At 39.6% G+C, this 19130-nt stretch overlaps 1 protein-coding gene across 4 annotated transcripts in view; it reads right to left on the bottom strand.

Annotated features, from left to right (window-relative positions):
• lrmda (leucine rich melanocyte differentiation associated) overlaps nt 1-19130 on the bottom strand; it is a 1063446-nt gene that overhangs the window by 64378 nt on the left and 979938 nt on the right. The window contains exon 7 of one of the 4 annotated variants that reach the window (XM_059946548.1): nt 2487-3009. The exons of the other annotated variants lie outside the window; for them this stretch is intronic. Coding sequence (XP_059802531.1) covers nt 2978-3009 — 32 coding nt within the window. The 3' untranslated portion in view covers nt 2487-2977. Of the gene's footprint in view, nt 1-2486; nt 3010-19130 lie in introns of those variants that run through there. 4 annotated transcript variants of the gene reach the window in all.

Genomic DNA, 19130 nt, shown 5'->3' with positions numbered 1-19130 from the left:
CACCTGGAGGAAACCCACATGGTACTGCTATTCCTATTGACCTGCACCTGGACTATAGCGCTCCATATCCTTCCCAACCATGTACTAGAATCATGGAGCACAGAAACAGTCTATTTGGGCCCTCCAGTCTGTTATTCTATTGATTTAGAAATAGACAATAGACAATAGACAATAGGTGCAGAAGTAGACCATTCGGCCCCTCGAGTCTGCACCGCCATTCTGAGATCATGGCTGATCATTCACTATCAATACCCAGTCCCTGCCTTGTCCCCATATCCCTTGATTCCCCTATCCATCAGATATCTATCCAGCTCCTTCTTGAAAGCATCCAGAGAATTGGCCTCCACCATCTTCTGAGGCAGTGCATTCCACACCTCCACAACTCTCTGGGAGAAGAAGCTCTTCCTCAACTCTGTTTTAAATAACTGACCTCTTATTCTCAATCCATGCCCTCTGGTGCTGGACTCTCCCAACATCTGGAACATATTACCTGCCTCAATCCTATCAAATCCTTTAATTATCTTAAAATATATATAAAATATATTGTTCAGCAGGCCCTTCCAGACCAACGAACTCCACAGCCCAGCAACCCACCTACTTAACAATGGCCCAGACACAGGACAACTTAAAATGACCAATTCACCTATGAACCGGTATGTCTTTGGACTGAGGGAGGAAACCAGGGCACCCAGAGGATATCCTTGTGGTTCTAGCTATTCCCATCAACCCACACCAGGCCCATCACCCTCAAAACCCCTCCCATCCGTGCACTTATCCGAACTTCCCTTAAATGTTGCAATGGAATGTTGATGTAATCTAGACTGCGTGCTCAAATCCAAGGGTGAGAGGTGTGTAAACCAAACATTGTACTTGAAGCCGTACAGAATTAATATTTACTTTAGTTAAGTGATGACTGCATTCATTAATAAAGCAGTAATGACATTGTGATAACAGACACAATTATAACACAACAGCAATAATATATTGAAATGTCAATACTTTATGAGAAAATGAATAAACTAAGAGTGAATTCATGCACTCCACTTAATCCTAATCATTCCATGGAGCACTAACTTAATTTTCTCCAAGCGCATAACATTGCAAATTAAAGATAATATATTTACTTCATTAATAAGCACAAACATTCTATTGCAGTTTCACTTTACAGGCAAAGATGTGAAACCCTGATATTTATTCTTTTTTCAATTTGTTTGGTAATGCATGTTAATTATTTTGAACCTGGGGACATAAATTTCAGCAACGTGGCAGTTTCTTTTTCTCTTATAATGCACAGTTCTAGTTACCCCCATCATTCAACAAGGACCATTTCAGCAGAACCATTAATTTGACACACTCGTTAACAGAAATCTCTCAGGGCAACCGGATTTACATCAACTGTTTGACCCAAATGTCGGTGTTTTATAGATTTTTTTCCCCGACACAACGATGTAGTGTGTACCCAGAACTCTACGCTTCTTAGATAAGCAGCTTGACATCCACAAAGTGACAGACATCAATAGTAATCTGCCAACGTTACCCGTAACTGGACTCCCGACAGCATAATCCACACCTGCATGACTGGAGGACGAACGCCTGGTTTTGTGCCCAAAAGAAACAACCAACACTTATTAGATGTCACCCTGCCTGATAAGTGGTTACTTTCTAGTTTACATTATTATGCTTGCTTTATTATGCCTTTGGAAGCCTGATACCTCAATACCTGAGGGTCTAGTTTCTGCCACCAAACGATGATTTAACATGACACTGGGATGGAAAACAGCGAAAAGGGATGGGAGAAAAAAAAGAATAAAGAATCAAAACAACCATGTTTGGCTCACCGCATGGGGTGTGCCTATCAACATCAATAACTGTTAGCTCCAAACCTAATGTCACATTGATCGAAAAGGAAGATCACTCAAAGAAGCAATGTCTGACTGGGAGATATCAGTCCTATGTGAGCCCTTCCCTCAATGCATAATCCCCAGCCTTGTCATTGTATGACCATCAGAGACTCGTGTATGGATCCCTGACACGTAGAATAATAATTATTGTACATCACGGCTCTGAAAGTCCAATCATGCATCTTCACTTGGCAAAGGCTCTGAGAGTCAATTACTTTATTGACATGCAATCTTCATAAGGAGAGAAATATTGTGCATGTAAGGTCATCTGGTTATGAAGACGTATTATCATATTATCTACATAAAGGTTGTAGGTCCAGAGCCTGACAAAGCTAATTACAGCAATACACGATGCAGGGCTCTCAGTATATTATGTACTTAACTGCATGATTGTATTTTCTAGTTGAGAAATGTAGGCAACATGATTAAGCTGCAGTGTCATACGCAGGGCAATGTAATTTTCTTCTTCAGACATGATAACCAAACCTTGGAAACACCAGCTGCATAGAGGAGCTTTTAATATTTTCTCTGTCATAATTCCAACAGTTCTGCACGGCACTTCACCCACTGGTAAAAGTGGGGTGTGAGGAGGCAAGAAGCTCTGCTCAGTGGAACGTAACTGCTGGGTAAAATTTGGCGTTGGCACGAAGTGAACGGGACTGCTGGCTCTCGGCAAACATCAGAATGATTGAAAATGAAGGTTAGAGAGTTCCTGGACCAAAGGAGCAGGTGGAATGTTTGAAATATTTGTGGTAATATTTGAGTGTGAGGCTAACGACATTGTGTAGCCAAGCCACCTAACTATTTTGGTGGGGTACTGATCTGTGGTGGCAATGGTACAAGGACCCATCACAAGGCTGTCTGATAGTAATTACAACTTGAACAACAAAGCTACCAGAACTGGCTAATGATGATTCTGGATAGATCCATTTTCAGGTTCAGATTCAGACCGATTTATTTATCACATGTTGATGAAAACATAGAGCGAAATGCGTTGCTTGTGTTAACAACCAAGGCAATCTAAGGAGCAGTCTGTAAGTGTTGTCACACATCTTGGCAGTAACATGGCATGCCCATCAGGCTGATGGAGTAGATTCAGCCATAACATCTAAAAGCAAACGAGATACATATCGGTAAAGGAAGTACATGCACAGCTCTTGGGACAGGGTAGGAGAATTAGATTGCTCTGTCAAAGAACCAGGATGGTTCCAAAGACCACCAGACCATAAGACATACAAGCAGAATTAGGCCATTTGGACCACTGAATCTGTTCCACCATTAATTCCCCCCTCAACCCCATCCTCATACTTTTTTGTCAAAACCTTACTAATCAGAAACCTATCAACCTCTGCTTTAAATATACCCATTGACTTGGCCTCCACAGCCATCAGTGGCAATGAACTCCACAGATTCACCACCTTCTGCTAAAGAAATTCCTAAATTGAATTTGGAGGCTGTGCCCTCTGGTCCTAGACTCTCCCCACTTTAGGAAACAGCCTCTCTATGTCCATTCTATTAAGGCCTTTCAATATTCAATAGGTTTCAATGAGATCCTCCCTCAATCTTCTATACTCCAGTGAGTACAGGTCCTACCAGCCCAACGAGCCACACTGCTCAGCAACCCACCTATTTATTCCTAGACTAAATAATCAATTAACCTACCAACTGGTACATCTTTGGACTGTAGGAGGAAACCAGAGCACTCGGAGAAAACCCACAGCGTTTCACAGAGGATATACTGAGACTGTTGAACAGAATGCTGTTGGAATTGAACTCCAAACATCCCAAGATGCAATAGCATCGTGCTAACCACTATGCTACTGTGGCGTCCATTTTCAGGTATTAACAGTAAATGTACTAACCCATACATTTTTGGAATGCGGGAGTTAACAAGAGCTCCTGGAAGAAACACACGGTCACGGGGAGAATGTACGAACTCCTTTACAGGCAGCCATGAGATTTGAACCCGGCCTGCTGGCACTGTAAAGCGTTGTGCTAACCATTTCGCTACCATGCCACCCTAATATTCAATAGATTTCAAGAAGATCATCCTTCATTCGAAACTTCATCAAGCACATATTCTACCATGCTGCATCATTGAATAATTTTATGTTCCTGGCTGTTAACTTTAGCAAATCCCACTTCCAAGATCCAGTCTGCCAGTGTTAAAGACGCATATCTTTTGCAATAGGAAGAGAAGTTAAATCCAATGGATTCCACACCCCAATTACATTTCACAGCTTGCAACACACAACAAACCCTGCTTCCCTTCCTCAACCTAAACTCCTGAAACAGATTTATTTTGCTATATGTCTCTCTGGAAGGGCGAAAATATCTACTTCATTTGTTATGTATCAAGGATCTTATTAAATAAACATTTTGGTTTCTAAAAGTAAAAGTCTTTGCCAGTATAGAGGTTAACCATTACCTTTTAAGCTATTTTAGTTACTAGTTCTGTGAAAATGAAGGAAGTTACAGAATGAAATCATAATATCCTGAAATCAACAGTTAAAATTGGATTCACTGAACTGTATGATCTTGTAGTGACATTGCATGTCAAAACTGATCACCCAATCAAATCATGCAATAGAAATGAGTTGTCCTTATTTATTAGAATGATGAGCGATGATGTACCGTACATATAAAACTGGAATGTACAAATTCCGTGACAACCATAACCATACATGTTGTTTAACTCTAATTAACAAAATTTAATTTCCAGTTGACAACATAATTATCACAATCAGAGAGATTATTGCTCTCTCTCTAATGTTAGATATGATATTTGCATCTTCTGCCTCCTTTTTTTATCAATACACTTTGCATTACAATAGGGTTTTATACTTTAATATATATTAAATTTGATTTATTGGGATAAATATTTCTCTGAGCCAGCAGTTTTTATAACACAAATCATACTCTAATTATAACATAATTAAGGGTAATTGGGTATGGCTTGGTTTTCCTTTAAACTGACAAGCTATTCCACATCTGCCAGGACATTAATATTTCTACATTACTCAAAGAAAGTCAAGCACTTCCCTGGAATAGCTGATATATTGGATTCTAACTAAGCAATGACATGAGTCCAATCAGGCCCATGCCAGACCAGCAGCTAAAATACCCAGACCATCTGGATGTCTGTCCCATGATAAATCTCCATGATAAATGTCTTCGTTTTGATGTTCGAAAGGAAATACAGACCTGCTCAAACTTTTGGCAGAGCTAAAAACATGTTGGTAACACTAGAATGGAACTCAGATGTCTAAACTAGACCGAGGTCATTTCCACGCTAATCATTATGACATGTGAGCATTGTTTCATTCCAGAAATAATCTCTTTAGAAACTCTGAAAATAATGAAAAAAGTTCTGACACACCATAACTTTTAACATACTTGCACCAAAGAAATGAACTGCACGTTTTCCCAGCATGGTATGGCATGGTATGGAACTTTTTACTTGTCACCATTAATCACTGCCCTAAGTATTATGTATTTTTAGATAAACTGAGAGAAGTGCAGCTCCATTTTCCCTTTAGCCTTACTCTGCCGATTTTCTGTAGTTGCAGGAAATCAATGGGTCAAAAAAAGTAAAGAAAACAATACATGTGGAACAGAACAGATTTTTCACCAAAAGAACAAGAATATAACATTTTTTTCACATATGATTTCAAGAGATGAACTTACAATCTGTAATGGATTTGTTGAGGGTGATACTGATGAACCCAGACTTGATGAATTCTGCTAATATAAGCTATAAAACGATTTTGATATAAAGTTGTTTAAAACACAGAGACTTTTACCCTCAATTAACTGTTTGTGGGGAAGAGTCTTCACATGTAATGCCTCTGCGACAAGAACAAAGGTAAGACTCCCATTCTAAACATGTTTGTGTGGCAGTATATCCCCACTGTTAGAAAACAGGGCAAAGGCAATGGTGCAATTTGTTTTTGCCATCAGGAAGCCTCAGTAGTAACTATCAGGCGGTTCAGTGAATTAACCCGACTGGTCACATCACCTTCTAGTATCGAGGCATCAATACACAGACTAAATACACAGGCTGCAGAGAATTGTGGACTGCCAACTCCATCATGGACACAGCCTTCCATACTATCAAGGACATCTGCCAAATGTAGTACCCCAAGACGGAGGCATCTAGCGTTCAGGACCCTCCAAATCTGTGACATGCTTTCCTCTTACTATGACCATGAGAGAGGAGGTCTAGGAACCTGAGCCCCCACGCTTAATGTTTTTAAGGATGGCTTCTTCCCCTCCACCATCAGATTTACGAATGGTACAGGAACCCATGAAAACACTACTTCACTATTCTGTTTTTGCATTCTTTATTTATTTATAACTTGGAACAAATATTTTATGTCTTGCACTGCACTGCTGTCACAAAACAACAAATTTCATGACATATGTCAGTAATAATAAACCTGATTCTGATGCTGATAAAGCTGGATTTTATACCTTTGTCACAGGGTAACCCTACTGGTCTCTCTGGTGTGTCTACCACTCAAAAGTTAACTCAAACAAGGAGCTATTATATATTAATGGGCTCTGAGCAAGGATTACAAAAGGCCTGTTGTAGCTGTGTGGTTTAGTAAAAAATACTACAATTGTAGCTATAAATTATTGAGATTTAAACAGGTTTTGTTTTACATTCCTAAGCCCTCTTCTCTTCACCTGCTGTAAATAGGTTGAAGGGTTGAGTTGAAGAGATGGTCTCCCTTTCACTTTCACCAACACAATGGTATTTACGGGTGCTCAGGATATCGGACTTTCTTGATGCCTTCCCACCTGCCACCATAGCTCATTTTTAATTGCTCTATATTTCGTTGACAGATCAATTCAGGGAAGTCAGCCCAATACAAAACAATGGAACTTTCCACAACTTGAGTCATGCCATTAAGGGGAAAAACTGCCTGGTCAAAACATAGTGAGAGTCAAAGCCAAGTGAAGTAGAATATAAAACCTGCAAAGTCATGTTACAACTTCATAAAGTAGAAGTTTGGTGAGACTTGGAATATTATGCACAATTCTGGTCACCACACAACAGGAAGGATGTGTCTACACTGGAGAGGTTGCAGGGAAAATGTTGTTTGAATTGGAATGCTCCAGTTATAAAGTGAGACTGGGTTTTACATTTGTTTGGAGCGGAGGAAGCTGAGGTTTGAAATGATAAAGGTGTATAAAATGATGAGGGGGATGAACAGGGTTAAATAGTAAACATCGTATTCCCGTGATGGAGGTACAAAAGCCAGGAGAGCATAAGCCTACACTGAGAGGTAAGGGATTTATCTGAGTATTTGAGGGTGAGGTTGGTTGGAGCCTAGAATGCACTTCAGGTGGAGGCAGATACTCTCATGACATTGAAGAACCATTTAGACAAGTATTGAACTCTAAAGGCATAGAAGTCCATGGACCAAACATGGGCAAATGGGATTAGTCTAGGTAGGTACCATGGGAGGACTGCTTTTGTGCTGTAAAAATCTTTGACACCATACTGGGTTAGTCACCAATGATGAGTAGTTTGAAATTTTATTTTGATTTTTTTTTAAATTTGGGATTGGTTTATGTCCATTGTTGTCAAGACCATAAGATATAGGTGCAGAATTAGGCCATTTGACCCATCAAGTCTGATCTACCATTTCATCATGGCTGATTCATTTTCCCTCTCAGCCCCAACCTCCTCTCTTCATACCCTGACTAATCAAGAATCTATCAACCTAATGACTTGTCCTCCACAGCTGCCTATGGCTATGAATTGCACAGATTCACTTCTCTCTCACTAAAGAAATTCCTCCTCATCTCAGTTCTAATTGGACACCCCTGTTCTAAGGTTGTGTCGGCTGGTCTTAGACTCCCCATAATAGGAAACGTCCTCTCTTTAACCACTCTATCTAGGCCTTTCAACATTCGACAGCTTCCAATGAGATCTCTCTTCATTGTTCTGAATTAATAGCTAGGCATATTGGAACTTGATTGAAAATATTGAAAATGTTTATCTTTAATAACTTTAAATCTAACAAATCTGTATCTTGTGACTAATTCCGCCTTAATAGTTGAGGCACTTTTGCAAGGTTTGCACCGTCCAAACATATGAAGGTCATTGTTGTTAGAAGGTCAAGAAGTCATGCGATAAGATGATGTGCTTTCAAAAAAGAAGTTGAGAATATAAAGTTATTCCCTTGTATTAATGTTAAAGCAGTGGTATTTAAAACTTTCTTCTCAGAAAGGCCTTCTTCAAATATTAATATCCTCATAGGAACCATCTGTTCTGGTGTCTGAAAGAATGTTGGCTTGGTCAAGGGTATCAGAAAACATTTTCATTAGCTGACTGAAACAGAAATGATGTGTTGATAATTCACAGAATATTTTGTTGCCAGGATTGTGTCTGCCCATGAATTTGGGATAGGACTGTGCCTGTGATTCATGAGCCAATTTACTCAGTTAATAAAAAAAAGTGCAGATGCCTGAAATCTGAAGTAAAACCAGAATGCTGGAAGTTTGTCAAGCAGTACATGTGGAGAGAAAAGGCAAGGTTGATGTTTCAGCTTGATGACCTTTTGTCATTCCGTTGTGGTAAACACTATTAGCAGTTGAGGGGCCAAATGCATTTGGCGATAAATGCAACATGATTACAGCTTCAGCGAACAGGTTCAATTCCCGATGCTGCCTGTTACCGAGCTGTATCTCTAAATAAATAAATCTCAATTTTAACTCTATTCCTTTAATTATCGGTTTGGCATGGAGGAGCCAAATGCACAGAAGCGGCAGAAATTGGCCAACTCAGCCAGCTCTATCGTGGGCCCTAGCCTCCCCTTGCATTGAGGACATCTTCAGAAGGCAAAGCCTCATGTAGACAACATCCATCTTAAGGTCTACCATTATTGCTACCATCAGAGAGGAGGGGCAGGAGACTGAAGGCACATACTCAACATTGTAGGGCCAGCTTTTTCCCTTCTGTCATCAGGTTTCTGAACAGACAATGAACCAACCCATGTACACTAACTCACTATTTTTTGGCTTTCTTTTTGAATGACTTTTTCAATTATATATATACCATATATACTATACACTTCTTATCAATAGACAATAGGTGCAGGAGTAGACCATTCGGCCCTTCGAGCCTGCACCACCATTTTGAGATCATGGCTGATCATCTACTATCAATACCCGGTTCCTGCCTTATCCCCATATCCCTTGATTCCCCTATCCATTCAGATACCTATCTAGCTCCTTCTTGAAAGCATCCAGAGAATTGGCCTCCTGAGGCAGTGCATTCCAGACCCCCACAACTCTCTGGGAGAAGAAATTTTTCCTTATCTCTGTCCTAAATAACCTACCCCTTACTCTTAAACCTTGCCCTCTGGTACTGGACTCTCCCAGCATCCTTAATAATCTTATATGTTGCAATCAGATCCCCGCTCAATCTCCTTTATTTCAGCATGTACAAGCCCAGTCTCTCTAACCTCTCTGGGTAAGACAGTCCAGACATCCCAGGAAGTAACCTTGTGAATCTATGCTGCACTTCCTCTACAGCCAGGATGTCCTTCCTTAACCCTGGAGACCAAAACTGTACACAATACTCCAGGTGTGGTCTCAAGGTGTGGTCTCACCAGGGCCCTGTACAAATACAAGAGGATTTCCTTGCTCTTGTACTCAATTCCCCTTGTAATAAAGGCCAATATTCCATTAGCCTTCTTCACTGCCTGCTGCACTTGCTCATTCACCTTCAGTGACTGATGAACAAGGACTCCTAGATCTCTTTGTATTTCTCCCTTACCTAACTTTACACCGTTCAGATAATAATCTGCCTTCCTGTTCTTACTGCCAAAGTGGATAACCTCACACTTATTCATATTAAACGTCATCTGCCAAGTATCTGCCCACTCACCCAGCCTATCCAAGTCACCCTGAATTCTCCTAACATCCTCATCACATGTCACACTGCCACCCAGCTTAGTATCATCAGCAAACTTGCTGATGTTATTCTCAATGCCTTCATCTAAATCGTTGACATAAATTGTAAACAGCTGTGGTCCCAATACCGAGCCCTGTGGCACCCCACTAGTCACCACCTGCCATTCCAAGAAACACCCATTCACCGCTACCCTTTGCTTTCTATCTGCCAACCAGTTTTCTATCCATGTCAATGTCTTCCCCCCAATGCCATGAGCTTTAATTTTACCCACCAATCTCCTATGTGGGACTTTATCAAATGCCTTCTGAAAATAAGTATCGTAAATTGTAATTTTTATGTAACTCACTGTAGTGCAGTCACAAAGCAATAACTATCACAAAATATGCAAATGGTATTAAACTTGATTCTGATTCTGAAATGCTGCTCAACTAGCTCAGTAAACAGTCTATTTAAAGAACAGAGGGAATAAATTACAGCAGCATCTCCCAGAAATTCCTCCAGACATAATCAGTGAGTGAAATTATTAACATAAAGTCAATCTCAGTTATTAATTCACTGTAACAATTAAGTTTGATTGACAGGAGAATTACTTAACCATCTCACTGATACATTGTCACCATTTGCAGATAAAGGATGACCCATCTCTTTGATGAATAGATTGGATTTTCAGGATTTTCAGTTTAACTACACAAACACAAGAGATTCTGCAGATACTGGAAATCCAGGGTAACACAAACAAAATCATAAAGGGTCCAAATTGTCGACTGTTTATTCTTTTCCATAGATGCTACCTGACCTGCTGAATTCCTCCAGCAATTTGTGTGGGTTGCTCCACTTAACTACAACTTTGCACGTCTCTAAATACAAGTATTAAATTTTATTTCAAAGCTGTATATTTCTAAGGATCTTTGATGTTCTTTATGTTTGCTCAGCACACAAAGAGGAAGCACAAATAATCTTGGTAAGAAATGGTCATTAAACCCACCGCGCTCACTCCTACACCAGCTTAGCCATAAGGAAACATTTTGCAAAGTATCTCTCTTCCATGTCCAACAGTAACTCAAGCAATAATTTTGTACCTTGCACGGTACTCCACTCTATTTATCCTTGACCAGTTTGGCACAGTATTTACATGGTCCCAGCAGTTTTAATTTTACATGGGGTTGTTGTGCCAAGATTTTTATGAAATTGCCTAGACTTGCTAGTATGGCAGGAAATCTATACAAGCAGAAGATTTGTACAGCTTGTACACATTTCCCAGGATATTTCTACAATTCTGAACAGATGTATGAATAATTTATTCATTAATTTGAAAGTTCTGAGGTAGATGAAGATACATCCCACAGATGGAAATGTATCAGTTTTATGTTGGGTTGGCAGTCAACTAGCACAAAATCCACCTTTTCTTATCTTAAGCTGAGAACAGAACTACAAGGCAAAATCTTTTTCTACTGATTGAAGGGAGTTGATTGCCTTATAAAACTCTTGTGCCAACTCTTTCAATCACAGGAAATTTACCAGAATTACAATGGAATAGGAAAGGAGGCAGACACTGTATTGTAAAATGCAGATTAGTGCAATAATATCTGCAATGCTTTGAAAATGGGAAATTTTCTACAAAGCGATTAGAATTATAGAAACCTGTACTTTTCCATTTGAATTTTTGAAAGTGCAACAGATTGCAAAAGATATACCTGTCTCAGGGGAAATGAACTATCATTGAACAAACCTTGGAACAGTAAAATCCCAACCCTCATAAAATCAGATCATCAAAAGGCAACAGAACATCAATCCTACAAGAGAGTAAACCATTATAAAACAATTAAACTATTCCAATCAAATTATAGATGGAACATCCAGAGTTGCATAAGGAAATGAACAATGTTCTAATCAATTTAATGATTAAACTTCATGCTTTTGAATATTCTCTTGTATTTATTGTGCTATTGGCATAAAAATTAAACCCTACTCTCTTTAAGCTTAGTAAGGTTTTGTTGCATGAACAAAGTAACCAGAGAGAAGTAGATGGTAGATATGAAGTAGTCTCTTTATTTGACATCTGAGACACACCAAGCATCATACTGAGACCATTTTGGAGGGAGAGGCCTGCTTGATGCAACACTACATGACATTCTCTATGCTAAAGGTCAAAGAAAAATTCGATATTTACAATACACAGTATATGCGCAATGCTTTAATTGAACCATATATAATCTCTCTCTCTCTCTCTCTCTGTGCCTCCAATCTCCTTGTCCAGATTTGCATTTTAAATTTAATCTACAGTCCATATTCAGATTTAAGGATTGATGGCTGAATGTAGTTTCTGAAGTTATTTGCTGTATGTCCTAATCTGTATTCCCCCCCCAAAAAAACACCCTAAAATAAGGAAACTCCTCTGTCCTATTTTAATTTTATTTAGAGGGATACAGCATGGTAACAGGATATTCTGGCCCAAAAGGTCCGTGCTATCCAAGTACACTCATTTGACCAATGCACCTACTCACACAACTATCTTTTGGACCTGGGAGGAAATCAGAACACAGTGGAAACAGACATAGTCCCAGAGAAAATGTACAAACTGCTTACAGGGCAGTGGACGAAGTGGAGAGCAGTGGACGAAGTGGAGAGCAGTGGAATTGAACCTGGTTTGCTGACACTGCAATAGTGTTATGCTAAACACTACACTATCACACCACCCCAACATCTTGAACAAACTTATGCTTGAAAACCTATGCTTCCAGCTTCAACATAGAATGCCCACTATTCACTAACCCTAACCCATATATCTTTGTAAGGTGGGAGGAAACTGGAGCACCTGGAGGAAACCCACAGGATCACAGGGAGAACATACAAACTCCTTACAGACAATGGCAGAATTGAATCCAGGTCACTGGTGTTGTAATAGTGCTCTGTATTTACGATGCTACCACACCAACCCTAGTTTAATTGTTGATACTGAATATCAATAATTGTATATAATCTAATAACAATCAGATTAATATTATTTATCATTTTAAGTAAATGCATCATGTCTCTCCCTGATCTTTCAGACTACAAAAATTTTCAGTACTTCTTATATTTAGTTTAGCTTTGGAAGTCTAAATTTAAATTTACTCTGTAAATGCACAAAACAATTTCAATGAGAGTTGGACATGAATTATGAATTGTCATAGCTGAGGTTTTCCAACAAAAGAAAGATAACTATTTCTACTCACAAATACACATTGATTCAAAATGAAAAACACAAATACTCTGGGCATTGCATACCAAATTGCAGAGATGATGGTGCTTAAACAAATGGAACACAACATCCTTCAGCTCAATCATTTCCTACTTCTCATTGTCTTGTGCTTACAAAAAATTATGATAAAAACTTGAAAGTTTCCTCCATGTGGATGAAATCACATCCAGCAAAGCAGACTTATATGCAGTAGCTGTGTCGTGGAGAGTGTATTGACTGGCTGCATCATGGCCTGGTATGGAATCACAAACGCCTTTGAATTGAAAACCTTACAATCAGCCCAATCACGGGTAAAGCCCTTTCAATCATTGAGCACATCTGCATGAAACAGTGTCATAGGAAAGCAGCATCCAGCAACAGAGATCACCTCCTCCCAGCTCATGCTCACTTCTGGCTGCTTCCAGCAGGTAGAAAGTAAAAGAGTCTTGAGATTCACACCACCAGACTCAAGAACATTACTGCCCACAACCATCAGGATCCTGAACAATTATTCAAAATTACTATTCGAAAATAACTTTTTAGAAAAATAGAGGGCTATGTGGTAGGGTAATTCTAGGCATTTTCGAGAGTAGGTTACATGGTTGGCACAACATTGTGGGCCGAAGGGCCTGTAATGCGCTGTAGATTTCTATGATTCTATGAGCTACACTCACCTACCCATTAATGGAGATGTTCCTACAACTAATGATCTCACATTAAGGACTCTTGATCTTGTTATTTATATTTGCATGTGTTCAGTTTGTTATCTTATGCACTCTGATCTTTCATTGATTCTGTTATAGTGATTGCTCTCTTAAATTTAAGTACGCTCGCAGGAAAATGAATCGCAGGGCTGTATATGGTGACATACATGTGCTTTGATAATAAATTTACTTTGAACTTTAGAATATCTTTTCCAATTGGAGATTTGTTGATATTTGCTGTTTTAGCCTTCACTTTCCTGTCAGCTGGATAGTTGTGGATGAGGTGTAGAATTAAGTTACAGTTGTGTGTGCACCAGTGAGCTAGGCAGGATTAAATTTGGGCTTTCAATGTCTCTGCATACAGTATACAACTTTCCAAAGTTAAGTTCTTAACATTTTATTTGCAATGCTGTTTCAGAAGTGCCAATTGTAACTCAGAAGCGTCCACTTCCCGTTGGATCATCAGATATATGAACTCAAATCCTGATGCAACACTCAGGTGAAGTCCTAAGGGAGTGCTGCATTGTCACTGTATGTTCTCAGGGGAACAAAATAACTTCTGTAGCATTATTAACATGTATTTCTTTGCCATTTATAGATACGTGCTTTGCTCAAATAACTCAGTTAAATTAAAACAATAATCATACACCATCAGGTTCATTAGCAGTTATTGCCCATGACCATCACGTTCCTGAACCAGTGTGGATAACTTCACTCACCTCAACTCTGAGCTGATTCCACAACCTGTAGACTCACTTTCCAGGACTCTACAACTCACGTATTCAATATTATTCATTCACTTATTTATTTATTATTTGCCTGATTTGTCCTCTTTTGCGCATTGAAAGTTTGTCAGTCTTTGTTAAGTATTTTTTAATAAATCCCATTGTATTTCTTTATTTTCTTATAAATACCTGGAAGGAAATGAATCTCAAGGCAGTGTATGGTGGCATATATGTACTTTGATAATAAGTTTCCTTTTAACATTGAGTCCTCATCAAAATTACTCGATTAGATGCAGAAGATTTAACCTATTTGAAAAAACAGCATTGTCCCTCTTTCTCCTGTTTTCTTTTAAAGGCATTTCTCCCCAATCACCTGTCCATTTGTAGTGCAAAACTTGATCTCTTATATCTACACTTCCACCAATATTACAATGGAAAAGCAGCATTGTCACCTTTTTTATGATGCTCATATTTTGCTTCTTCCAGCTACAATTTCTACGGTTAAAATCAAAATTCAATTTTCAAAGTACATTTTATTATTAAAGTATGTATACATTATACAACCTTAAAATTCATCTCCTAACAGGCAGGCACAAAACAAGGAACCCCATATATGTGAAAAAAGACTGTCTAACAATAACACTACACTTCAAAAACACCTAATTGCCAGCCAAGAGCATTGGGGCACACTGATACTATGGAACAGAAATCGTATGTCTTTCTTGTTGCTGTTCCTTGCCTCATCTTTTGGTGCAACAGGTGGCAACCTTGCCATTTCTTTAGCATTTCGTCTATTTTTTATGGGGCCATGTTGCTAGCTCAACACTCAACCCAGCACATATGGAAAAAGTGCAAGGAGCCGGTCAGATTTGAACTCGGGATCACTCTCCTGAAGGCTGATGCTAATGCCACCACACCACTGGCTGCTTATGTCTTTCCTTGGTGAGATTATAATGGCAGCAATACATCATCCAATGAGATCGATGCAGATAGCAAACTGATGTAAAGAGAACTTGTCAGTAAACAGAATCTACTTAAAGTGCAGAGGAATCATAAATATCAGGATTTTCACCCAAAAGCATCAATGCACTGTAATTTGTCCGAAGAAATTACAGTGAGTTGAGGATAGTTAAATACAACTTAAAACCATAAAGTCAATCTCAGTAATTTTGTGATCTGAGCTCATCCCATTCTTGCTGAGTGTACTATTGTCATAAACTGATATTCTTCTTAATGCAGAACAGAATTCTTGAGTGTGATCTCTGAATGTAGATTCTTCACTCTTTTTCCACTGTACTCAGTCACACTAATGACCATGTATCTTTCTCCAATTTTTCACCAATTATCTTGTAAATATACATGAGAACATTTTGGACTGAACAATATAATCTTGATGACTTATCATCACTGTGAGGAAAAAATAACTTTGATGGCAATTCTGTGACCTTTATTACTTAAGACTGTAACAATTTTGCTCGATCCATGATACAATATCTTATTCACACCCAATTTAACTTTGCGCTGCTCAAGTTTATGGAAATATATATGTGTTTATTTTTGTTGTAAGCACAAGTTATAATTATTGACTAAAAATCTAAATGCAACAATTTAAAAAATGAACTGTAGGTGAGCAGCTCCATCTCAAATGAAAAGGACAATTAATTATCAAAGTACATATACGTCACCATAAACATTTCCTTAACATAAACAATACATTATTCATTTTGTTGCAGGCATTTACAGAAAGTTAAAGAACTACAATAGGATTAATGGAAAGCTTTACATTTCAAAGACTGACAAACATCCAATGTGCAAAAGAGGTCAAATACTGCAATAATTAAAAAAAAATACATAATACTGAGGCCATGAGTTGTCAAGTCCTTTAAAGTGAGTCTATAGGTTGTGGAGTCGGTTCAGTGCTGAGGTGAGTGAAGTTATTCATGCTGGTCAGGAGCCTGATGGTTGCAGGGTAGTAACAAACCAACATGTCGTGGTGGATTAAAATGTTGTTGAGATGTGGCTAATCCAACTTCTTCTGCCAAAGGTAATATTCAAAACTTGACATGACAGAAGTTATACTCTGACCAAACATGTTCAACTATATCGAGGCCAGGAAGGAATATGGCGCATTGATATTTAAAACCCACACCGATCGTTTGTCAACTCTTAGGTTTTATGAAATCATTCCATTCTTAGGATCTCTCAGGTGACATTATGGTGGATATATCCTCTTTTCTGACTGGTAACATTTCATTGACTGAATCTGATACATTCACGAGAAGATGTGTTAATCAAATTCCATCCAGCAATTTGGGTATTGCTCACTATTCTCATATTATTTTAGTAATCTGGACTGTACTACTAAATACTTTTGCTTATTATTAGAGTTATAGATTTATACAGCACAGAAACAGGACTTTGGCACAAAATATCTTTAATTTTATTTTATTGAGACGCAGCATGAAATAAGATCTTCCGGCCCTTCGAACCATGCTGCCCAGCAATCCCCCAGTTTAACCCTACACTAATTATGGGACAACTTACAATGAGCAATTAAACTACCAGCCAGTACATCATTGGACTTTGGGAGGAAACCAGAGCATCCGGAGGAAACCCCCGCAGTTACAAGAAGAACATACAAATTCATTACAGGCAGCAGCAGAAATTAAACCCGGGTCGCCTGTACAGTAAAACATTGTGCAGAACACTACACTACCATGCCATCCATACTAACTAAATTGCCTACCTTACCTTGTCCCATTTTCCTTTGTGTGACCTATACTGTATATCCCCGAACATTTCCTACCCAAGTTCCTGCCTGAATGTCATTAAAATGTTATAGTTGTACCTGCCTCTACCACTTTCCCATTACAAATTCCCACCACCATTCATGTGAAAAACTTACTCCTCAGGACTCATTCCAATATTCAGGAAGGCTGTGGGTAGTACTGAAAAAGTGCAGAGGAGATTTACAAGGATGTTGCCTGGATTAGAGAGTGTGCCATATGAGAATAGGTTGAGTGAACTTGAGCTTTTCTCTTTGGAGCAATGGAGGATGAGAGGTGAGCTGTCAGAGGTGTAAACGATGATGAGGGGCATTAATCATGTGGATAGCCAGAGGCTTCTCCCCAGGGCTGATATGAGGGGGCATAATTTTAAGGTCCTTGGAAATAGGTACAGAGGGATGTCAGGGGTAAGCTTTTCACACGGAGCGTGAGGGTGCGTGGAATAGACTGCCGGTGATGGTGGTGGAGGTGGATACAATAGGGTCTTTTAAGAGACTCTTAGATAGGTAAGTGGAGCTTAGAAAAACAGAGGGATGTGTGGTAGGGAAATTCTTGGCAATTTCTAGAATTGGTTACATGGTGGCACCACACTGTGGGCCGAAAGGCCTGTAATGTGCTGTAGATTTCTATTTTCTTCGTTCTAAACTATGACCTCTAGCTTTAGACTCCCCTAATTTGGGAAAAGAACTGCAATTTCACATACCTCCATAAGGTCATCCCTCAGCTTCCTATGCTCCACTGAAAACAGCCCCAGTCTATCTAATCTCTCCTTATAAAACAAGTCCACCATCCCAGTAACAACTTTATGAAGCTTTTCTGCATCCTTTCCTGCTTAATCACACATTCCCTCTTGACAAGGATGTGCAGCAATGGTTCAAGAGCGGGTGGAGAGACACGGAAGTGGGTTGAACAGTTTTAATAAGAACTGTGCATAACAAAAGGAAAAATAATAAACAATAGGCCAACAGGGCTGTTAACTAAGACTCTCAAACTAAAGCCAATGCCAGCACTGTAGCTCAGAAGCAGTAACTTAATACAAAATAAACTCCACTCCTTTACAGTGGCAATCTAGCTGGAGTTGTCTTTCTTGGAATGAGGACTAGGACCAGCCTGGAGCACAGCTCCCGCTGTGCTTCGTCCAAGAGTCGTCCAAACTGAAATGAAAGGAAGGGAGTTAAATACAACCACATTGGAACACTAATTGGCTGGAACGTGCATACGCACAATTGTATTTGCCGATCCTGTTCAACTGCCTGCCTGCGAGGGCGCTCAGACTCCGCAGCAGAGTCCGTGGTTGTGATAGGGCCCTCTCCTTAGGTGCAGCTCCCAAGCCTCCAGAGTCCTTTGCCCAGTGGAAGTCTAGGGTAAGAGAATCCAGGATGTTGAGAGCTGGAACGCAAGGATGTTCTTCAGGGCCATGCCCCTCCCAATCCATGAGATACTGGACCCCGCCCTGCACCCTTTGTGATGCCAGGAGGAGCCACACAGAGAACAGGGAACCATCTACCAAATGGGGAGGAGTGACTGGAGCAAGTAGGGAGGCAGTCACTGACTTCTCCTGGGTGAATATTCATCAATTGTGGTAGGTGCAGAATACGAGAAGCTCGGTTGATAGACTTCTCCACCACAAATGGTCCTACGTAGTGTGGGACCAACTTACAGCACTCAACTTTCAAAGGAAGATCTCTAGATGCCAGCCACTCTTACTCCCCTGGTTTGAGAGGCCTCACCTGCAGGCAGAGCAAATCAGCCTGTCAGGCATATTGTTTCTGAGCGTAGAACATGACGTCCTGTCCTAACTCCACGTGCGCTTGTAGCGTAGAACCAACAGTTCAGCAGCAGGGATTTCCAAGTCAATGTGTTC

This window comes from Hypanus sabinus, chromosome 21 (genome assembly GCF_030144855.1).
Source record: "Hypanus sabinus isolate sHypSab1 chromosome 21, sHypSab1.hap1, whole genome shotgun sequence".
Taxonomy (NCBI): Eukaryota; Metazoa; Chordata; class Chondrichthyes; order Myliobatiformes; family Dasyatidae; genus Hypanus; species Hypanus sabinus.
This window is presented reverse-complemented; position numbering and strand designations above follow the sequence as displayed.